The following is a 23,588-nucleotide window of genomic DNA, read 5'->3' as shown; positions in this document are numbered from 1 at the left end:
TCAGGCCCCAATCCCCGCTGATGAGCTCATTGGCTTTCCCCTCTCCTCCTTTGCTCCATCCTTTTGATGTAGCCAGGAAGATGCCAGAAGAACCCAAGACGAGTTTTTTTTTTTTTATGTTTCATGGTTCAGTTAACATAATTTATTAATTTATTGGGTCACTTCATCCTAAAATAGGATTTGACTAATTTTAAGAGATGTATGTAACAAGAAGAAAATAATGAAGGATCGAGAAAACAAAGTCAAATAAAATGAAAGCAGGGCTTGATGCACAAATGGAAATTTTTTTAATTTATTTATTGTAATTGGAGGCCAATTACTTTACAATATTGTAGCAAATGGAAAATTGAAAGAGCATGTTCTGTCTTTAGATTTGGACCTTAATCTCTGAGCCTCCTAGCGGTCAAAATGTATCCCATTTTAATGCTACAGTCACACAGATGTCTAAGAAATTCGTTGTTCACGAAAGGTCCCTGAGATAACGAGTGTTTGCCCTTCCCCCGAGGATACCAGATGGGTTTAGCGTGACCTTCAGCTCAGGTCGCCTCACCTCCTCCCTCTATGTCCAGGCAGCTTTAGGAGTGGGGTTGAGTTGGGGACTTTGCATGTGATCCTGAAACAGCCCTTTCTGGGTGCTGTCCATGGAGGGTGCTCCAACCTGGGCCCCTGCCTTCAGAGCTTCTCACCACCCTCTCCAGGGCACCCCCATGACCCAACTCCTGCTGGTCTCCGCCGCCTCTAAACACAAAGAAGTTACTCTGGTCTACGAATTCCCCAAAGCACTAAAGCCAAGCCGTGTCCTGTGCAGGAGGAAGGAGAGGAGCCCTTCCTCCTTTGTCACACTGGGTGTGACACCAGGCACATACTGGTCACCCTGCACCAAAGGAGGGCTCCCTGAGCCCCAGACTCTCAAGAGGTCGGTGACCACAGCTCCATCCACCTCTGCCCGCAGCAACTCTCTTGCTGGAGCTCAGATGGTCTCCTACTGCTGGCCCAGAACCAGCCTAGAGGCAGACTGATTTTCTTCACCTTCCCTCCCATGGCCCTTACCCTCTGGATGGCCAGATTATGAAGTATTTTCCTACAATGAAAATGTGCAAAATAAACATGACTTTAGAAAGAAGTTCAAGGATCAGAAGCATCTTCACGTGCAAAGAGGACCACTAGCCATGGCTCGATGAGAAAATCGACATCTAGGTGGATCGCTATTCCAGTGAATTCACATAAAATGGTGTAACTGGATTCTGCCCTTGAATTAACCAAAGGGCTCCTAGAACAAAGCAGTTCTCAGCTTGATAAGTGGGAGCCTAAGCTCAGCTGAGAACAGGGGCTCTCATGCTCTCTGCCCTCTCCCCCGCCACCGGCGGCGCAGGCGGGGGTCACTAGGGTTCCTAACTGGGATCTGGGGAGTGAGGCTCCAGGGGGCACTGAGGTCTTCATCCAGACTCAGGGTGGGCTGGGGGAAGCCCCAGAGAGATGAGAAACCCGAGCCCCTGAAAACCACATTTGGAGGTAATTCCAGACTCGCCTGAAACCAGAGGGAGAGGAAATGGTGCTAAAGGTAAGCTGGAGTTAATACCGATGCTGGGAGTGTGCAGAGAAGCAGCCATGGGCAGAAGATCTCAAGGCCCAACCCGAACCCAATCTCACCGGCAAAGCCTTCCTAACCTCCCACTACAGGCGGCACTAACCACTTGTGACAGATGGCAGCAGAGGCATAAGACGGGCACCTGCTGCTAAGAGGGGGAGGCGAAGGCATGTCCAGAGGGGAGGATGGGCTCAAAATTGAGGTCAGGGGATGTTCCACTTGATTCATTCTGAGCCTGTTCAGAGAAAGACTTCCCAGGCCGCTGGGCAGACACAGCCCAACTGGAAAATGCCCTTAAAAGGGACAGCGTGCCTCTGGATGTGCACACCTCGCTGGCGGTGGACAGAGGCAGCTTACTGTGAGCCCGAGTGTGCATGTGATCGCCCATGCTGAACGGTGGACCAACAGGCCAGAAAAGGCAGCAGTGGGTGGACATGGGCCTCAGGGGCCCAGGAGTCGACTCAAGGAGGGCTGGTCACCAAGCAACCCGAGAGTTAGTATTTACACAGTGGAATTCCACATAGGTGGAATAGAGTGAATGGAGACGCAGGCCTGGGCCCCAGTGCTGGGCTAGAGACCCAAGGCAGCCTGGACGGGACCGTCTGCCACCCATACCCCTTCCAGATGCCACTGCATTAATACTTCAAAACCTTGTGGTCACAAAAGGCATTACTCTTCTCCACAGACTGACTAAAAAGCAAGTCTTTTCTGCAGCCTGAAGTGGAGAGCCATCTGCACTGTGGGCCCCAGAACAGGACCAGGCAGGGAGAACCCAGGGACCCAGGGGTCCCTGCTGCTACATTCTCCAGCACAGGAGGACCCAAGTCGCTTTACACTCCTTCAGGCTGTAAGAAAGCTGTCTGCTGAGCAGGGGGGTCTGTGGAACGAATGTCTAAGTGGTGCCTTTCAGTCACCTCTGAGGAGCCAACGCCCTTCCTGGGGTGGAGGGCACGGAAATCAAGTTAGGAGATGCAGCTCACAGGAGACACTGTCCCAGGGAGGCAGTCACCGCTTCCACTTCCCAGGACCAGGGTCTGACCTGCAGTCATGCAGGCTGATAAACCGCCCATTCCTCAGAGTCAATCTACTTCCCCAAGAGCAGATTTGAGGCTACAAGGCTCAGGGTGTATCAAACCAGCTGTTGGTTTCTATGAGCAGCCAAGACCTGCTGGAGGTTGCTAGGCACCCTGGAAGAGGCATGGGGTGGGCCCCAAATATGGGAGCCACCCCAGTGAGAACTTCTTCCAGAGGCAGAGTCAGGGACAAGGAGAGGCGGTCTCCCTGGGCCACGTTCTCTCCCAGCCCACACTGCCCTCCCGTTTCACAGCTACAGTTCAGAGACGAGCCACAGGTCACGAACATCAAAACACTCCTGAGAACATGAGACACCAGTATGCTTCCAAGAACAGGGGGACGAGGGGGAGAGGGCTACCATCTCACTTCTACAGAGCTCAGCCTGGCTTCCACAGGGAAGGTTCCAGAAAATTCAGAACCACATTGATTCAGGTGTCAGCAGCAACTGAGGCAGCGTTTGCAAGGCGGCTGGAGCTTGCGAGGTGGTAGGGCTGGGGAGGGGTCTAGACCTCCTTTGAGGGGCATCTTCCTCCACACACAGTGCTCTTGAAGTTCTGTCTGCACGCAGCATTTCTCTGACTTGAACAAGAATGTAACCTCCCGCACACACAGGTAACTCTCCAGTCCTAACCTCCCCCTAGCTTCAGACCTGCTGTGTATTGGGTGTACCTTGGGTGTCCCTTAGGTACAAGTTTAAATGTCCCAATTTAACCTTCTGCTCTTCTGCCCTGTCTGCACCTCCTCCTGTGGTCCATCCTGAACAAGGGCAGGCTCCACAGTCACCCACGCATTCTAGCTTTCCACTGCTGCCCTCAACTCTGCCTGCGGAACCTCTCAAATCCAACCCCCTCCTCTTCAACATCACCACGGCTCTAGCTTAGCGCCTCACTTCTAACTGGAATATCGCGATAGTGTTCCAACAGTCTGTAGCACGTCCAGGCTCCGTCCAGCTATTAGGTTTCAACAATGCACATCTGACCAGGCACCCTCAGCCTGGTGTCCCAGCTCCACGCAGCCACGAGGTCCTCCATGACCCTGCCCCCTGCATCCCTCCAACCGGAGCTCCTACCACTTCCCATCTCCCGTTTGAAGCCTCAATAGTACCTAAGAAGCTATGGTCCCACCCCACCTGAAGCCATGCTAGTTCATGCCACCAGGCCTCTCCCTGGACGTCCCTGCCCCTCCTCCAGGATCCCCTCTCTTGGCTCAGGGGGCATCTTACCCATCATCTTATTGTTGCAGCTACTGACATCTGCCGGTTCAAAGCCAGGGCTCACCCATGGGCCCTGCTCCTCAGAGGTAAGGTGAGGCAGGAAAGGTAAGCCAGGAAGAGGGGGACAGGTAGTGACTGAGGTGAGCTGGTTCTTGGGAAGCTGAGAAAGGGGCTAAGGAATGATCAGCGTCTCCCTGACTGCCTCACACGTGAACAGAATTCCATTCTCCGAGGGTCCCTCACATCTACCATCTAACTTAACAGCATTTCCCAGGTTCATGAACAGCCAGAGTATACGCGGCAGCAAAGTATCAATAGGTGGGTGTTAGGAGAAGGAACCTCCCTCAAAATCCTTTGCAAACCATAGTCCTTGGCTAACATTTAAAAACCCTCCTAAGGAGAAAGCCTGGAGGTCAAAGTGCTGAGAACTAAAAACCATCCTGTGTGAAGCTTTCTGACGGAGCCTGCTGCTGTGGGAGGCAGCTCTTTAAGGGCAACATTTAGAAAGCACCGCGCAGGCCTGGGATGAGGTGGCTCAGAGTGAAAATGCACCACGAGCCTGGAATCAAGTTTCCAAAGTCCCTCCACGGTGCTCCACACCCACTGACGCCTGTTACTCTCCTCTGCCTCAGCCTTGCCACAAAGCTTCTTCCATGCCAAGAAGGAGGGAGCCAGGGGGCAAACACATAGGGGTGAGAAAGCACTGTCCAGGAAGCCCAGGTTTCTTATGGTTTAACCTACAATCGAGCCAAGTCTAATGGGAAGCAGGGCTGATCTCCTGAGAAAAAGGGAAGTTCTTAAAAACCCCATTTCCTTACCCCAAACAGTATCTCAGTGGAAGAGACGTCCCTTTGACTATATTACTTTTCCCAATTTCAACTCACCTCCATCTCTCACCCATATCACTGTGAAGATGGAAAGTCTTATCAAGTGCTTCAAGAAGAGCTCAGCCTTGCTCAAAGCACATTGCCAGTTCTGAACATCCCCAGTCCTTCGATTGGTTAGGATTCTCTATGTCCATATTTGTTAAAAATTGAATGTGTAGGGCATTTTAACTGAAAACGTGGTCTACAAAGTGCTTTGGCACCTGAGTTACCCGCCCCGACGGGAAAGGGGACTCGGTGTAGCAGTGAGAGCACCTTAGGCCCCAGAGGCAGATGTGGCCGAATCCTGTCTCTGCCATTTTCAGATGTGTGACCCAAGCAAGTCACTCTTCTCTTCCGGGAAATGAGAGAAATATTAGTACCTCCTGGGGCTGCTGTGAGTAGATGAGAAGATGTATATAAAGTGCTTAGCTCAGAGCCTACTGAAAAGCTCAGGAAACACTGGCTACTTTTTTGCTACTAGTAATTATGATCTAGGAATGATGTCACAGTTGTTCCTACCCTTTGATAAGCTCACCCCCTGCTCTAGGTCACTGATTCTCAATTATGTCCCCTCTCACTGGAAGGTCTCAAAATTCTCCCAGGTTGTTATGCCCCAGGGGAAAACTGCCATGGGTGAGAATTTGCCAATGTACACCGATGAGGCATGTGTACCCAGGGACGGTGTGAAGGCACGGGAAGGTCTCGAATCACTGCTCAGGGCCACCAGTTTACCTCTAATCCCCTCAGTTACCAGTCTTGCTCCAAGACTGATAAAGCTCTCACATGACAGCGAATGTAAGGACACCCTGAGGATTATGTAGGGATTTTTTCTGCAGGAGAAAAACACATTATACTTAAAAGAAAGTGCCTTCAAATCTGGATCCTAAGTGTTTGTAATTCACATCCAAATTACCTCGATGGTATCATGATAACCTCCCTGGGCACACACCAAGCTTAAAAATTCTAGCATACATCTTAGGATCTTGGAAGATTTCAATATAGGTTTCTCTCTCTTTTGCTGTGGGGGGCAGTGTTTCCTATGACGCCTTCCCTCCTGCATGGGTTCTCCGGTGGGCACTGAAGTGGGAGCTGTTGTTGAAATCTTTGCCACACTCTGTACACTTGTAGGGTTTCTCCCCGGTGTGGATTCGCTGGTGAATAATGAGACTGGAGCTCTGGTTGAAGCATTTCCCACACTCTCTGCACTTGTAAGGCTTTTCTCCCGTGTGGATCCTCTGGTGGGTAATGAGGTTGGAGCGGTCACGGAAGAACTTTCCACACTCGAGGCATTTGTAGGGCTTCTCTCCCGTGTGCACCCTCTGGTGTGTGATGAGCTTGGAACGCTCCCCAAAACATTTCCCACAGTCCATGCACTCGTGCGGCTTCTCCCCAGTGTGGGTCCGCTGGTGGTTGGCCAGCGTGGAGCTCTTACTGAAGCTTTTCCCACACTCAGCACACTCATATGGTTTCTCTCCTGTATGGATTCTTTGGTGACTGATGAGGGCAGAGCTTTTAGAGAAACTTCTTCCACATTCAGAACACTGATACAGTTTTTCCCCTGCATGGGTGCTTTGTGGTCCAGGAGAATTCGCATTCTTACTGGCACTGTGAGGTTGTTCAGGATTTGTCCCCTCGGTGGAGTTCCTCCAGTGAGTACTGAAAGATGGGCTCTGGCCAGAGTTTTCCCCAGGCTCACGACAGTGGTCAGGATTTCCTCCCAAGTGGATTCCCTGATGTTTCAGAAGGTCTGAGCTCTGAGTAAAGCTTTCCCAACATTCTTCACATTTATAGGGCTTTACTTTCGTGTGCATTCTCTGGTGGGCGATAAGATTGGAGAGGTCGCTGAAGCTTTTCCCACATTCAAGGCATTCGTAGGGCTTCTCTCCAGTGTGGATTCTCTGATGGGTGTTGAAGTTGGAGCGGTCACTAAAGCTTTTCCCGCACTCGAGGCATTTGTAGGGCTTCTCACCTGTGTGTATCCGCTGGTGGGTGGTTAACTGTGAATTCCGGCTGAAGGTTTTCACGCACATATCACACTTGTAGGGCTTCTCTGCGAGGTACAGGCCCTGGTGGTCGATGAGCTTTTCCAAGTCCTCTTCAGAAGAACACTCTTCCCACTGCTCGTGGGATGGATCTCCCCACTGTCCTTTACTTTCATTTTCATTTTCACTGTCTTCCCCCCAGTCGTGAGGGTAGCAATCATCCCCAGCAGTGCATTTTGATAAGGCTCCGGGAAAATCTTCAAAAAGGTCCTGCTCTGAAATCCGGTCTTCATCCTCACACCTCATCTCAAAACCTGGAGAACGGATAGAAATCCAATCATTAGTTACTGTCTATTTATACACCTGGATCTTGCACCTTGTGAATTTGGCTAACCTGAATTTGTACTTGTGTCTTACATCTCATGTCTTATAAATGTGACCAACATGAAACTGATCAGGTTTTGGTGCACACCTGCATTTCTGACTTGTTAAGCTTAGGAACAGAGTCTGAGATGTGGTTAACTCCACCCAGGGAACCACTGAGCCCAGCCCAAGCAGCCAGCTATCAGTCTCCTTAGCCAACCACCCTATTCCACTGCTGAACAAGGAACACCTCCTGCTCCTGGTATATTCCGTCTGGCCTGCGTCACATGAGATTGAAAGAACTCTATAACTGCCCAGATGGATCCAAGTAAAACTCTAGACCAGCTGCTTTTTTCATCTGGGAAATTACACTAAGCCAGAGACTGGATAATCTCAGGAAAACACAAATCCATTTCTTATTCATTTCCATTCTCTTTTTCAGTTCAAAGAAAAGATAATGAGCCTGGCTCCCACAGTCTCCGTGCACTTGCAGATTTTGTGGACAATCTAATTACCAAAAACTTACCAGTGTCTGAGGTTTTAGGACTTGGGGTTGGAGGTCTGATGACATCTTCACCTGCCATCTTGTCCCAAGCCTCCTGGCTGACAACCTGGGTACTGCTCTGATCAGAAGTAGGGAGACCTGCTGCCTCCCTGCTGGTCCCCATGTCTCTAACTGCAGTCCTAGCCCTCATCAGCGAGTCCAGCTCCTCATAGAAGGGGCAGGTCCCAGGTGGGTGGCTGCTCTTGGCTTTTCGGTAGCTTCGAAGGAGGTTTTTGAATCTGTAGCGACACTGCTCCAGGGTCCTCAGGAAGCCCTGTGCACACAGCCGCTCTGCAATGGCCCGGTACACCTGGCTGTTCTGGTGACAGGTGTGAAGCTTCTCAGAGAATGGGGACTCACTGAGAATGGTCAGGAAGGCCTTGGTCTCCTCGTAGCCCCAGTGCACACCTGCTGTCAGGAGTGAAGAGTTCAGAATTGAGAGACTTGATGAGATTTGCCTAGGTCATCAGGGATCAGGGTCACTTGCTCTGCTGAACACCTAGAGCACAGGCACTCTGGAGACTACCCAGGTGCCCAGGGCACCAGCAAACAGTGAACCCCTGTTTCTCGAAAGGCTATGCCAGGGCTTCCCACCCGCCTCCTCCTAAGAGAGTCTATTAATACTTAAGTGTCTTGGGACTTCCCCGGCAGTCCAGTAGTTAAGACTCTACACTTCCAATGCAGGGGGTGCAAGTTCAATCCCTGGTCAGGGAACTAAGATCCCACATGCCGTGGGGCATGGCCAGAAGTAAAAAATCAATAAATAATAAATACTTAAGAGTCTTGGCTGAAGGGGAGGACTTAAGGAGCTATATTATACCAGGTGACCAGTCCCCTGGCTTCAGCTGACTGTATCAAGGAAAGGCCTATAACCAAGATACAGGAGACTCTCTGTATTTCCACATCTATTCAATACATGTCCTCTACTTGCTTTATAAATTTCCTTTTTAACAAACTGAGAATCCCTTCAGATAATGTTGTAAGACAATCTGACTGAGGATGCCCCTTCCTCTTTGGTGGAAGAAGGAAAAGGAGGTGACCCATTTTCAGTGCCTCTGCAGGTAAAGGATGCGGCCAGGGAAGCGACATGGTGGAGGGAAACCCACCTAGGAGTGGAGGCGGGAGCCCTGAGCTCTGGTCCTTGTGTATCTTTAGAGATGACACTTCATAGCCTGGCCTTCTGGGTTTCCACTTTTGCAGTGACTGGGTGTTTTCTCAACATATGCTGTTCAAGTATACACAGTCATGATTTCTGCTACACCAGTGAAATACTTCACTCAATATCCTTCTTTACCTAAATTTACTACTTGTGAAATCACAGGCTGATGCGTTCATGCACATAAAATTAAAAAGTTCACTCATGTTAACACATGATCATCCCCATACTATTAATACCCTCTGAGAAACACTGAATTAGTTCTTTAAGGTCCCTTAAGGTTTTAAGGGTTTGCTTCTTTTTTGCACAGTGAAGGAAACCATCAACAAAATGAAAAGACAACCCACTGAACGGGAGAAAATATCTGCAGACAATATGATCAATAAGGGATTAGTAGTGAAGTCGCTCAGTCGTGTCCGACTCTTTGCAACTCCATGCACTGTAGCCTACCAGGCTCCTCAGTCCATGGAATTCTCCAGGCAAGAGTACTGGAGTGGGTTGCCATTTCCTTCCCCAGGGGATCTTCCCGAGCCAGGGATTGAACCCAGGTCTCCCACATTCCAGGCAGACGCTTTAACCTCTGAGCCACCAGGGAAGACTAATGAAGGATTACTATCCAACATATATGAACACCTCATGCATCAATAAAAGCAAATATCTCAGGTTAAAAAATGAGTAGAAGACTACTGAGCCCGTGTGCTGCAGCTACGAAAGCCCATGCACCCAGAGTTTGTGCTCTGAGACAAGAGGAGCCGTTGCAATGAGAAGCCCGAACACCGCAGCTAGAACAGAGCCCATATGCCACAACCAGAGAAGGCCCAGGCACAGCAAGGAAGCCCTGGCGCAGCCAAAGACGATAAATAAGAGAGCAAGAGAAGAGCTGGATAGGCATTCTTCTAAAGAAGAAATGCAGATGACCAACACATGAAAAGACACTCAAATATTGCTCATCATCAGGGAAACACAAATCAAAGCAATAAGAGGTATCACCTCATACCTGTCAGAATGGCTGGTATCAAAACGTCTACAAATAACAAACGTTGGTGAGGATGTGAAAAAAAGAGACTCCTTGTACATTGTTAGTGGGAATAATAAACTGATGCAGCCACTGTGGAAAACAGCATGAAGGGGTCTCAAAGAACGAAAAATAGAGCTACCAAGTGACTCAGCAATCCCACTGCTGGGCGTGTTTACCAAAACACGAAAAACACTAATTTGCAAAGATATGTGCACCCCAATGTTCATAACAACACTGTTTACAATTGTGAAGGCATGGAAATGACCTAAGTGTTCATCAACAGATGAACGGATAAAGAAGATGTGGTGTGTATATATATATAGATTTATATATAATAGAATACTACTCAGCCATAAAAAAGAACAAAACTTTGCCATTTGCAGCAACGTGGATGGACTTGGAGGACATTATGATAGGTGAAATAAGTCAGACAGAGCAAGATAAATATTGTGTAATATCACTAACATGTGGAATCTAAAAAATACAATAGACTAGTGACCATAACAAAAAAAGCCAACTCACAGATATAGAGAACAAACTGGCAATTACCCAGTGGAGAGGGGAAGGGGCAATATAGGGGTAAGAAGCAGGAGGCACAAACTACTGGCTGTAAGATAGGCTCAAACTCTTAGGAGCTGTACAACATGGGTAACAGAGCCAACAGTTTTGCAATAACTGTAAATGGAAAGTAACCTTTAAAAACTGTATCCAAAAAAAAAAAGTTTTTAAGTGTTTGCTTCTCTAAGGAAACTCAGACAAGGAGAACTGACCACAGGAGAGAGAATCAGAGCTTGAGGTTGACCTTGCTCCAGCAGCATTGATCCAGACTGGCAGTCTGTGTCCTGAACTACAGCAGAGGTTTGGTTGGTAGAAGGGTTGGAATCTGAATCCAACTAAGCCCCAAAGTTCTTACCAATACGACTCTGGAGCAGAGCTGGGCCCCCTGGGATCCCGGGCCCCTGGATGGACTCGTTGGTGGCCAGGTCACCATTACAGTCGTCTGTCGTTTCCTCCGGCTCCCAGCCCCCTTCCTGCTGCTCATCCACCTCCATGTCACTGTCCCCTAGCTGCGGGAGAGCCATAGTCTCTCCTGGGCCGTCCGAGGCTCTGATGGCCGTCCGAGCTCTGACCAGGGCCTCCAATTCCTCATAGAAGGGGCAGGTCCCCGGTGGGTGGCTGCTCTTGGCTTTCCGGTAATTCCGCAGGAGGTTTTTGACCCTGTAGCGACACTGCTCCAGCGTCCGTAGGAAGCCCCGTGCCCTCAGCCGTTCTGCAATGGCTCGGTACACCTGGCGGTTCTGGTGACAAGTCCGGAGCTTTTCAGAAAAAGGAGACTCACTCAAAATCGCCAGGAAAGTCTTGGTCTCCTCGTAGCTCCAGTGCACACCTGACACTTTCACATCCTCCACGGGCACCGGGCATCGTTCTTCCCAGGTCTTGCAGTCCCTCCAGGCCAATGCCTGAGCTGGTTCTGTTTGCTCAGGATCCAAGCTGTAATCTGCAGGGTTCTTTTTTCCAGAATTTACAAGTCTTGGACCCCAAAACTCTGGTCCCTGCTCTTGCTGGGCAATGATGGTTGGTTTTGAAACCGGAACTCCTATACAAAAGGAAGAAGATCCATGATTAAGTAGAAATGATCTGTCAAGCAAAGCATTTTGTCTAAAAAGTCATTTACACATCATTTGACTCCAAGAAACTAATGAGAAATTTGCATGCTATTCCCTTAAAATGACTGAAAGGAAACGGAGAGGTCACTAGAGGTAACCTCCCCAGAAATATACTGACTTGCCTGCTTTGTTTATTTGCTTTTTGGTTGGTGTGATAAAATACATCATACAAAAGAGGGGCTGTTACTGGTCCACAGATGGGCACATACTCTAAATTAAGACAAATCAAAATAAACTTCATGGCTGGAAGGAAGGCTGTGTGTGCACATGTGTGTCTGGTTTGAGTTTCTCTTAGCTAGAAACTTGAGGTCTCAAATGCCACTGGCACCTACCTTTTGCACCTACACAAAATAGCTTTAACACAAAGCTAAGACAAAGGCTGGTGAGGGAGAGAGAAAGAAAACACCCAGGTCTGCTGGTTGGTGTTGCCAAGCCAATCTGTACTGCGGCTGGAGCACGCCCTCCTCTGGACATCCAATACCGTGGATGTCAAAACACTTAGCCAGATTTAAAGGACAAGTGTCCCAAGAGCTCCTGACCCCAACAAATAGGAAGCCTTTAATTAAAATAAATATTTGAAGAAAACCAGATGAAAGAGTTTAGAGTGAAAGAGGCTTAAGGATTATCTAGTTCAGCATTTCCCAAAGGTTGTTCTTTGAAGACTATTTTTCCCAGAAATCACTGTAAAAAAAAAAAAAAAAGGCATGCTTTTCATCATGTGTAAAAAGGACACGCTGCCCAGCAGTAGCCATCAGCTCTGAGTGTCTCACTTTACTGCCCAGAGTCAGACTTGGCACCAACTCTCTACCTGATTCCACTCTCGTTTCTCACTCCCCTCTCACTGATCTTACACTCTACCGGGAAATGTTCATTATGGCTTGATTTCCCGTGAAGACGTGCCTACAGAGAAAGGGTCTGCGCTGGTCATAGGGGCTGCAAGGATTAGAAAGGGTCTGTGCTGGTCATAGGGGCTGCAAGGATTTTGAGCCCTATGGTATTTCTTTGGCATTGTGATTTAAACGCATCAGTCTCCTGGGCTTAGTTCACTTGACTCTGCTATGAGAGATGGACCCTGTTTGATGCTGAAAAGACTGGGTTTCTTCTTTTCTTTTTAATTTTTTATCTTAAAAAAATAAAAAGCATGAATCCACCACGGGCGTACATGTGTTCCCCATCCTGAACCTTCCTCCCACCTCCCTCCCAATCCCATCTCTCTGGGTCATCCCAGTCGGGTTTCTTCTGGGCTGGCAGGCTGGGCGCAGCCCCAGGATGAGGGTGAGTACTGAGGATATGAGGATAATGAGCCCTGAGCAGGCAGGCTCTTGGCAGGCAGCCAGCCTGCCGGCCCAGAAATCCACTCCCCACACCCTTTCCCTGCAGCCACCATGCTGGCCACAAAGTGCATGTCTTTTCGTTGGGTCTGAAATTCCAGAGACTTCTCAGAGCTAAGAGCCTTAGGGAGTGAGGAAACGCGCCTTGGGAACTGACTACCCAAACCCAACCATATCTCATCCAGAGAGCACAATTTCCTTACCCAGGGACAAGGCGTTCCCACAGTTGTCTCCTGGGGGGTCCATGCAGAATTCCTTCTCGGCGTGTCTGTCGGGGCCCAGGGCTTCCTGTGGAACATACAACAGAGGACCTCAAATGTCACCGACCTTTGAAAACAGCCTGGGAATCCCGCCAGGCCCCAGGAAGGATAATGGACACAGCAATAGCCTGTGTGAGGCCAGTCAGCAACCTCAGCTCGACCCAAGAGAAGAGGCCCAATACACAGGGCAGGAGGGGCAGAGGACTAGCACCCTGCACCCGACGGCAGGCCACAAAGAAAGGAGAGGAGCTGGGGTCAGGGCACAGGAGAATCATGACGGGAAAGGAGGAGCAAAAGGTAGCTTACCTGAGACTCTGCAGTCACCTCCCAATCTCCGATGCTCCCCGTCTTTGGGAGAGCAGGGACTCGGGGAGTGAGGACAGCTGAGAAGGAGAAAGCATCTCTGAAACCCAAGTTCTGGTTCCCAAAAAAATCACCTCGCTGTCAGGTCTGGCTTTCCTAAAGCCCTGCTTGGATCACACTGAGACTTCCACTGTAGCTAATGTGGATTCCTGCTTTCACTTTCCTTTGAGTTTCTGGCTGCTAAGCTGCCCCAGGAGAGATGTCAGCCCTGAACTCCTACGCTCACCAAACTGCCTCAGGCCCAGCCTGAGCCTGCTACAGGACTCAGTGACAGTGAGGCCTGCTAACACCAGTGGGAGTTTCATCTTCTTACTTCACAGGGTGTCCATTGGACACGATTCTATCCCTTGCACTGAATTCTGCACATCCCTCCTGAGGCATTCTACCTTACCCCCACCCCTAAGCCCTCTTCTCTGATATTCCCTGACTCTTGGTACTCACCACTCTCCTTCAAAGGCTGTGGCACCATCTTGGTGTCTAGATGCTTGGGAAGGTCAGGACACGAGTTCTTCACCCACTGCTTCTGGGACTGTCCCTCGGGCCCGCAGCCCTGAGATTCCTTCGTTGTCTTTAAGGACCTTGTATCTTCTGCATGCAGCTCCAGTTCCTACACAGAGATGGCCAAAATTCCCAATCATAAGTTCAATAACTGGTAGGGTAGGGCATGTTCTTTACAGTTACAACTGTGGTTCAGACGTTAACAGGCTCTTTAAAAAAAAAAAAAAAAGGATGGCTTAAAGTATGACAAAGTCATCAGACTGACTTCAGTAAACAATCGAGCATTTTATACTACCAAAGTGGGACTGTCTGCTCAACTTTTTCCATAGGTACTTTCAACACTCACATGGTTCAAAAACAGAAAACACACAGAGATATAATTAGTGAAAATACCCCAAACTGCACCTGTTTCCATTCCACCGGTCCGGTATCTTCCCCAACTCCTCACCACAGGTAACCACTGTTTTTCTGCAGCCTTTCAGAGTTTCTTTATTTTTTCCCCATTTTGACATTAAAGATAGCAACTATTATTATACAATGCCTTGACCCTTATTTTTTTTTTATCCAAGATAATATTCACCTTTATCAAACTTTATTAATGAGTTTGCCAAAAACTCACTCCAAAAAACCTTTTGGCCAATCTGAAAACTCAAATACACTCTCACAGAGAGGAATTTTATCTCTGAGCAAATATATTGGGATGGGTTGTGATCATCAAAAGCCATTCCCAATGAGGAGACCCACCAATGTTTTGTGACATTTTTAGACAGAAAACACCTGCTTGTCAATGTTTTAAGAAAATAGTAACTTTGTGTTCAAGATAAAAATAATTTTGTTATAGTTACAATCTTATAATCCACAGAAGTACTAGGGACTGCTGCTGCTGCTGCGTCACTTCAGTTGTGTCTGGCTCTGCGCGACCCCATACACAGCAGCCCACCAGGCTCCCCCGTCCCTGGGATTCTCCAGGCAAGAACACTGGAGTGGGTTGCCATTTCCTTCTCCAATGCATGAAAGTGAAAAGTGAAAGAGAAGTCGCTCAGTCGTGTCCAACTCTTAGCGACCCCATGGACTGCAGCCCACCAGGGTCCTCCGTCCATGGGATTTTCCAGGCAAAAGTCCTGGAGTGGGGTGCCATTACCCAACAATAATTTTAGAAAGCAGCAGACTCAAGTGCCTATGGGGAGGCAAAAAATCAGGAGAATATTGACTGGGGTAAGGGTGAATTAAGAATTCATCAAATATGGGTCATAGATGCAATGGAATCCTACTCGGTCCTAAAAAAAAGAACAAAAGAATGCCATCTGCAGCAACATGGATGCACCCGGATATTATCACACTAAGTGAAGCTAAGCCAGAAAGGGAAAACATATACCACCCAGTATCACTTATGTGTGGAATCCAACACACGACACGAATGAACCTAGCTGTAAAACAGAAAGATGCACAAAAACAAAACTGGCGCAGCAAGGTTACTTGGAGATGAAGGTTTGGGTTGGCTGGCTCAGGCCACAGTGGCCTGAAGCACTTGTGCTACAAGCAGCAGCTTCGAAGCAGGATTCAAAATTTGTGTCGTAGTAAAATCATCAATTATTTTCATGGGCTTTCAGAATCTCTTGTAAATTGTTGAAACTGTGAATGTTAAATCCACAATACTTTCACATCCCTTATCTCAGCTCTACCCTTTCTATAAATCTGGACAGGTTACTTACCTGAGTCTGTTGAACTATTTGAAACTGGCCATGTCAGCAGTACCTACCTTATGGGGCACCTTACTGGGTAGCTGGGTTGATTAGATAAGGAATACACACAGGACGCTTAGAAGAGTGTCTGAGGCCCAGTGAATGCTCAATAAATGTCAGTTAATATTTCATTTGAGCCTCATGACTCAGAGGTATTTCAATGCCTGTGGTTTGGAGGTACGGCATCTGCTATATAGTAGGAAAAACAATCAACTTGGAACCTCAGGACCTGGGTTCAGGCTCTGGTTCATACTGACTGAGCCTTGTGAGCCTTGACTTCGGAGGCCTTGTTTAATCCATGAGATAAGGACAATGATGCTATTTCTGTCTACCTACATTCCTGCTGTAAACTAAAGAGATCACATACTTAAAAAGGATTCTAAGTATAAAACAATTCTAAGTATAAAACACAATACAAATTAATGTACTGTGACTATGGTGCTGGGAGGCAGCTTAGAGCAATGGTTACAGATGCTGAGTATGGAATCAGACTGCCTGAATTCAAATCCTGCCTCTCTAGAGGCCAGTGACCTTGATCCAATGACCTTTCTTCATTTTCCTCATGGGTAAAACTAGGATAAACAGTACTGGCATCTTTTAACTGCTGAAGGATGAAATAAGCAGATACATGGAAAGCACTCAGAACAGTGCCCAGGATATAGCAGTGTTCAGTACACATCAGATGACTGGTAACATTTTACTGTGGTTTTGGCCATTATCCACCTGGTAGCAGCCCCACTGCCTCCCAGGCCTGCTCCTTGGAGAGCAGGCTCTTTGACTCACCCGCTGCCCCATGGCCTGGGCCTCTCGGTGCCAATCCTCCACGAGGGCCACCGCCTCCTCGCCGTTCTCGGGATGGCGGGCCTGGACCCAGGCCTGGACCTCCCGGGGCAAGATGGTCAGGAACTGCTCCAGCACCAGCAGCTCCAGGATCTGCTCTTTGAGGCGGATCTCCGGCCTCAGCCAGTGACAACAGAGCGCCCAGAGCTGGCTGAAGGCCTCGTGGGGCCCTGCCGCCTCCCTGTACTGGAACTGCCTGAAGCGCTGGCGGGAAGCCTCGGGGCCGGGGACGGGATCGCGGTCCTTCTTGGGCTGCGAGACTGGCGTCCAGGAGTCCTCCTCCAGCTTCACAATCACAAGTTCTTCAGGCTCCTGTTGCGGGGAGGCCCGGGCTTCTAAGGCTACGGCCATGGTCTCTCCTGGACGTCTCCCCTCAGCTGGGCTCTCCATGTCCAGCGTCTTCCTGCATCTGTAGTGTGTCCTCGAGGGGCCCTCGGGAGAGGAAAGGCTCCCCCTGCTCTGAAGGCACAAAGACGAGGGACAGTATGAACAAGAGCATTAGGAGCCTCAGCTTCCCCACTCCCCGCTTCCACAAAACCTTCCACTGCTTTGCATGGGGCGGGGCTACTAAGAGATGCCCTCTCCCAAAGCAGGAAGTTAGCCCACAGTCTGCCCCCAAAACCAGCAGCCAGCAACCTCAGAGGAAGACCACACAGTACAAAATCCTCTGGGACACCCTAAATGTCTTAGCTGGGCATCCAGGCTGGCGTGCTTGGTCCCCGCCCAGCCCTCCTCCCACCACACATGTCCCAAGTCCAGCCTCACCTCCAGCTAGGTTCCAAATGTCACCGCCCCCCCCCCCCCGCCCCGTAAGGTCTTTCTTCCTGGGCTATAAGCTTTCCTCTCTCGGTGTTCTCTTTGCAAAATCCCTCACTCTACACTCCCCCTTGGTCATCCCACGCATTTGCCATTTTTCACCACCTCTAAACTGATGACTCCCAAAACTCCAGCCAGGACCTGTCTCCAGACCCCAAAGTCCAACCACCTACAAGGCATTTCCATCTGACTCTCATAAGCACCTCCAACTCAAATTTAGTCAAAAACTAAATTCATCATTTTCCCCTGCAAACCTGTTCCCTTCTGGAACTCTCTATCGAGCAAAGGCACCATCTTTCAATAAGGTACCCATGCCAGAAACATGGTTATCATCTTTTTCCAAGACCCTCCACATCCATTCATTACCAAGCTGGGTCTACTTGGCGCTCTCAGCCCTTCCACACAGACAGTGAGTGGCTAGGAAGAGGACTCATGGCCACCTGGCAGCCTCCTGCTTGCCCTTCAGCTACAAGCTCAAAGTCCCCTCATCTGTTAAGAGTTTCTTGACACATTCTTGTCATGCCCAGCCCCCTTCCCTGCTCTCCAATACTCAACTCCCCTCATCCTGGGTTCCCAAAGCACTTGGCAAGCACTTCTAACACAGGTGTTACCTGGCACTACTGTAGTTACCTGTTCTTACGTCTGACAGTCCCATCTGACTGTATTTCTAGGGCCACTACTGCACCTTACCCATTTCTGTATCCACAGTGCCCAACCTAGCATCTGAAAAATAGGACCACTGGAAGCTTTGCCTTTTATGAAAATGGTAAATCAAGTACACCAAAAAGCTAATGGGCCATGGAAGGTACATAATTTATATTGAGCTAGAGGATTAACCTTTCATGAAATTTCTCTTAAGTTTTTTTTTAATATGGTCCATTTTTATAGTCTTTTATTGAATTTGTTACTATATTGTTCCTGTTTTATGTTTTTGTTTTTTGGGTGGTTTTTTTTTTTTTTTTTTTTTTGGTTGTGAGGCATGTGGGATCTCAGCTCCCTGACCAGGGACTGAACTCACAATCCCTGCATTGGAAGACGAAGTCCCAACCACCGGACCGCCACGGAAGTCACTAAATTTCTTTTTAAACCACAGCCTTAAACATGCACTAGTCCAAACGTATTTGCATCACTGTCTCACATGAAGCCTAACTCACTAAGTCGTATGTAGAGTCCCACTACAAACCCCGCACTATATTGAGTCACCAACTGTGACTATGACAGTCTCCACCTTCATCAAAGTTACTATCTACTGAGAGAGAGAGTTGATAAGCAAACAAAGCATACGCTCCTGCACAGAGCAAACATTAACAAAAACAGGCACTTAGTAGTCCCACCAGACCCAGAGTCTGATAATACCTATTTTTCTTCTGGGAAGATTTGAAAGTTGCAAAGGTTAGTTTTGAACAAAATCTGAAAGATTTTTCTTCTACTCTCTTATCTGCTACTCTCTTAGATATGACATGGAGAAGGCAGTGGCACCCCACTCCAGTACTCTTGCCTGGAAAATCACATGGACAGAGGAGCCTGGTAGGCTGCAGTCCATGGGGTCGCTAAGAGTCGGACATGGCTGAGCGACTTCACTTTCACTTTTTACTTTCATGCATTGGAGAAGGAAATGGCAACCCACTCCAGTGTTCTTGCCTGGGGAATCCCAGGGATGGGGGAGCCTGGTGGGAGGCCGTCTATGGGGTCACACAGAGTCGGACACAACTCAAGTGACTTAGCAGCAGCAGCAGCAACTTAGATATGAAGAGCAGCCTAGCCACAGAGGGAGGTCAATCCAGTCAGGAAAGCAGCCTTCCTGCAGAGTGAACAGAGGGAAAATGGACACGGGCCCTCCTCAGTCCTGAGACTACCAGAAATATCGGGGGCTCACAGGGGTCAGCGACCTCAAAGAGCATCCATTTTATGAGTGCCCTTGGGGTGCCAGGCTTGGTGCAAAGTGTTCTACATTCAAGATCTCACTGAATCTTCCAGGCAAGCAGCTGAAGGGTCATTAATGTTGAGTTACCTTATACTGATCTGTAAGTTACACACTTACAAATACCAGAAAGAGAATGAAAGGACATAATTTAAATCACGCAACCAGTTCCATTCACTATGTGTCTATTCCAGAGCACGTGGTGATGATCCTCATGACACTGCTGGTCCCCAGGGTGGTTGAGCTGCCCCAAGCCTCCCTCTCCACTGACAGTGAGCAGAGTGTCTTTCATACAGTGCGGTCCCTAAACACAAGCTAACTCTTTCATCTAACATTCAACCAAGAAAACCTGGCTGTGATATTAGCTTACTGAGAGACAGCATGTTGGCTACGAAATGGCTCCCTGCCAAAAAGGATTTTCAAGTTGACTGTGATTTTTGGCTAACTATGATTTTCACCTTCTGTGCTGACTTTACTATATAATTATCCTTGTAACGTATGATTTCACTACATCCCCAATTTACATATAAGGAACTGAACTTCTGTGAAGATTTGTGTGAGGTTCCACAACAAGCAAGTGGCAGAGTTGAGATCTGAGCCCACGTTCATTTTCTCCAGTCACTTCTCCTAACCATTGCACAGCTTAGCCAGTTATCCAGACCCCTGAGAAGATGGTATGGAGAGTGGAGAGAGCATGAAGACAGGAGTGAGCAGGTCGGGGTACCAGCTCCACTCCTGCCTTTTACCAGCTGCGTGATGTGGGTAGGTCACATGGCCTTGGCAGCCACCTAGCCAGACTGCAGTAGCCAGACTCATCAGGTGCCCCAGGCTCCCCACCTAGTAAGAGGGTGCATAGCAAAGGACAGGAAGACTAGAACCAGTGGCTGCAAATGTACATGGCACGGGGTCAGGCAATGCAAATGAATGAGTACACGGATGGAGCAGGGGCTGCGGCCAGCTACAGAGCACCAGAACACAACTGGCCCCGTGTTCACAGGCCTTCCAGCTTTTCTCAGAGGAGCCAGAACTCTGGATTCCTAAATGCTGGCAACCAACTCAAAACTGTTTCAAACACTATGAGGATTAACTAGAGCGCGATGGTAGGCTTCATTCAGCATGGGCTGTTACCCTGCCACCTTTCAGCTAAATGATCTCTTCCAATAGCCAGGAAGATTTAAAAAGGGTACAGAGTCCCTCAGCAATGAAGGATGTGTCATCAGAGCCAGGCTCCCTTTATAAACCCAGGGGAGCAGGGAGGCATCCCAGCTCCCCGAGTGTGCATGCAGACATGGGGAGTGGTGTCATCCCAGTGAATTGCGGGCTGCAAGAGAAGATGTGCCCCAGTCTCCTGGGAAAGGTCAAGACTAGTCTGTGACCTCCAAAGAGAAAGAAACTGGGAGTTCCCGAAGTCTATAAGCTCACTTGGCTGATTGTCCAGGCTACTGCTTAGAGCAGCCCGAGCTTACATGTAAGGACTTAAACCAGGGACAGCAAACAGGTTTCATTTAAAGCACCAACTACAGTCAACTGTGCTAAGGACTCTGCACCCCATGTGAACATGTCCTGTGACCAATGAGTTGTGACAGCCAGATACAGGAGGTGGAGAAGGAACACATATTCTTTGCATTTGCCGCCTCTGGTTTAAAGTCCCACAGGCACTGAATCAGCTGCCAGCAAAGACAACCCTGACAGAAGACTGAAGCGCACAGCCCCTGGGAATTCACCAGAAGCAGCAGTCTTCAAGCCTGGTACAGCAGTGCTCACCCTGGACAATCTTTATTCACATACTCATCAAGCATTTACTGATTTGCTTGATTTACATTAAGTACTTACTACTCTGGGCTGGACAATGGGGAAATGGAGGTGATGCAGAAACTGTTCCTGTCCTGAAGATACTCACAGTATAGTGGAAGCAACAACAGCAACAGAAAACTCACAGATAATTATTACCAAATGCGGTAAATGCAATAAAAGAGGTCTGCGGGAGCTGGCGTGAGGGGGTGACTTAAATGAAGAAAGTAACATTTGATTTGGTTCTAGGAAAAAAAAAAAAAAAAGACTGAGTCTCTGAGCAGAGATTGGGGGGAATGTGTATTCTGAGCAGAGAGAGCAGCATGTATAACCGTGGAAGATCAAACAGCCTCCCCAAGATATGGTGATAACCACGCCAGCAAGGAGACTAGGATGGAAAGGGAGTTCATGAAGGGTCTTGAACGTCAGGCTAAATTATCTGGACTTAATTCCATAGGTGATGGGAGTTAATGAAGGTTTTTAAGCAGAAAGCCTAATCTGATTTGTGGGTTCAACAGATCACAGCAGCTACAACATGTCTGTCCAACCTGTGACGGTGACAAAGTGTAGGTTTCAACAAAATCCCTGACAAGGAAATACTCAAGATACATTCAGGAAATTGAAAGATCTGAAGATCCCTGGATGTGGAAGAACGCAAGGGGAATCAGAGGGCACCTGGGTAAAGAGGATGCTGGCACACTCACTTCCATCAGGCAGAGGGAAAGCGGTGCAGGTTGAGCGCAGAGCACAAGAGCCATCCCCACCCTCTGGGTTCCAGAGGTCATGACCATCAGAGAAAGTGTATGGGGGTATCAAATATTTAGATGAACAGGTAGAGGCTCGAACACTATCTTTAAGGTCAGGCTTCAAGCTCAGGCCCTTTTCCCTCACTTCTTGCCAGGGCCCCAGAACCCTCTCTTCTTCTCTATGAGGTCTCTAGATCCTTCCACCTTCAGAACCTCTCCCGACTCGTCACCTACAGAGCTTTCTAAGAATCTCCTCACTGCCAGGGCCTTCTTACCTCCCTCCTTATCCCCGACCCCTCCATGACCCTTTCCATCTCCGGACGCTTCATCCTCTGACCGCCCCTCACCCCCCACCCCACATAAAAGCTTCTTTCTCCCGTCTCACCTTTCCCCGACCCCCTGTGATAACCACCACGTCCTAAGTCTCCTCCAGCCCAGAGCCTTGAGTCTCAGCTGCCCCCGCCCAGCCACCCGGACTCACCCACCGAGACACCCACTTCACAACAGGGCGGAAGTGCTCCAGGGCTCGCGCAGGGAATGCTGGGACGCGGAGTCCGAACAGCGCCACCCCGAGAATGGCGCATCTGTGACTACAACTCCCAGAAGGAACCGCGCGAGCGCCAGAGTGTGGCCCCGCCCCCTCCTCTCGCGGTCTTGCAGGTGTCGTCAGCCAATAGATGCACCAGCGGAAGAGATTATTACGCATGGAGGCGGGGCCTGTTGTGATCCCGGTCCTTTCTACAGGCTCTGGAATAACGGCACCGCCCAGGGGGCGGGCATTCAAGCCGAAGGGGCGGAGTCTATTGAAGCTCGGAGCAAGAGCCGGAGGCTGGGGGTATATCAAAGCAGAAACAATAAAAAATAAGGAGAAAAATAATAATAATAATAATAAGGAGAGAGGGTGACTAGAGGTGACCCACCTGGAGGGCGGGAGAGAGTTGGACAATGGTAGGTTCTATTTCCAGTTCTCAGTTAAGCTGCGTATCTTTGGATCAATTGTGAATCTCGCTTTCTTCACCTGTGAAGTGAAGATGGCAGCATCCGTGTCGCTGGGTTTTTGTGAGACTTACTGGGATAATACATGTAAAAAGACTAACTCAGAACCGGGGTCTGAATAATACACACAGAATATTAGCTATTATCATGTAAATAGTAGGGAGCTTGGCACTTCCTGCGTGCTGGAAGAGTGTTAATTGTTATTAGAGTAATAATCACCAGAATAATTTTAATATAAATCCAATTGCTTTGCTCCCTTATGAATACTTTGGAGTAAGAGCAGTCTAACATGGGTTTGAGAATGTGGGTTTTGTAGTCAGACATGGATCCAAACCCCGGCCCAGTGACTTCACAGCTATGTGGCCTTGAACGAATGACTATGTCTCTTCTGGCTTCAGTTTTTTGGTAGGTAAAACGCAGGTGATAGAACCTATATTGCAGGGTATTGTGAAGATAGATGAAATAATGCAGGGAAAGCAAGGTCTCTGAAGTCAAACTTTTTGTGTCTGACATTTCTTACTTTCATATGCAGAATGTAGTTGGTTTCACTAGTTGTGAAACCTGGGGCAAAGTACTTAACCTCTTTATGCCTCAGTTTTCTTACCTATGAAACTGGAATTACAATAATGTCTCTACCTGTCACATCTGGCAAAGTAGATTAATAATAACTGCACATGTGCTAAGTGACTTCAGTCGAGCCTGACTCTTTGCGACCCCATGGACTGTAGCCCCCCAGGCTCCTCTGTCCATGGAATTCTCCAGGCAAGAACACTGGAGTGGGTTGCCATGCCCTCTTCCGGGGGATCTTCCTGA

At 48.7% G+C, this 23,588-nt stretch overlaps 1 protein-coding gene across 7 annotated transcripts; it reads right to left on the bottom strand.

The window, feature by feature from the left end:
- Positions 1 to 264: 264 nt before the first annotated feature.
- On the bottom strand, positions 265 to 22,373 carry ZSCAN20 (zinc finger and SCAN domain containing 20). Of its 7 annotated transcripts, none has more exons than XM_042245131.2 (8): positions 22,265 to 22,373; positions 16,449 to 16,964; positions 13,867 to 14,032; positions 13,369 to 13,445; positions 13,006 to 13,090; positions 10,718 to 11,401; positions 7,613 to 8,041; positions 265 to 7,037 (listed from the first exon to the last, which is right to left on the bottom strand). In XM_042245131.2, the coding sequence occupies exons 1-8, from the start codon at positions 22,361 to 22,363 to the stop codon at positions 5,779 to 5,781; spliced, it is 3,315 nt and encodes a 1,104-aa protein (XP_042101065.2). In that variant the 5' UTR covers positions 22,364 to 22,373; the 3' UTR covers positions 265 to 5,778. The 7 variants fall into 7 exon arrangements, with proteins under 7 accessions (XP_042101065.2, XP_060255246.1, XP_060255241.1 ...); XM_060399263.1 differs by having other exon boundaries at positions 7,613 to 8,038; XM_060399258.1 differs by having other exon boundaries at positions 22,277 to 22,373.
- Between the last annotated feature and the right edge of the window lie 1,215 nt (positions 22,374 to 23,588).

Source organism: Ovis aries, chromosome 1, assembly GCF_016772045.2.
Source record: "Ovis aries strain OAR_USU_Benz2616 breed Rambouillet chromosome 1, ARS-UI_Ramb_v3.0, whole genome shotgun sequence".
In the NCBI taxonomy this organism is placed as follows: domain Eukaryota; kingdom Metazoa; phylum Chordata; class Mammalia; order Artiodactyla; family Bovidae; genus Ovis; species Ovis aries.
The sequence above is the reverse complement of the archived record's forward strand: the minus strand, read 5'-3'. Positions and strand labels throughout refer to the sequence as shown.

What these genes read in the sequence shown, in the direction of transcription:
- ZSCAN20 (XM_042245131.2), bottom strand. Translation starts at nt 22,363, where the DNA reads ATGCGCCATTCTCGGGGTGGCGCTGTTCGGACTCCGCGTCCCAGCATT. An exon ending in TGGGAACGCCTTGTCCCTGG is followed by an intron (nt 11,402 to 13,005) that starts GTAAGGAAATTG and finishes CCTTTTGTATAG; the next exon opens with GAGTTCCGGTTTCAAAACCA. An exon ending in TCCTAAAACCTCAGACACTG is followed by an intron (nt 7,038 to 7,612) that starts GTAAGTTTTTGG and finishes TCCGTTCTCCAG; the next exon opens with GTTTTGAGATGAGGTGTGAG.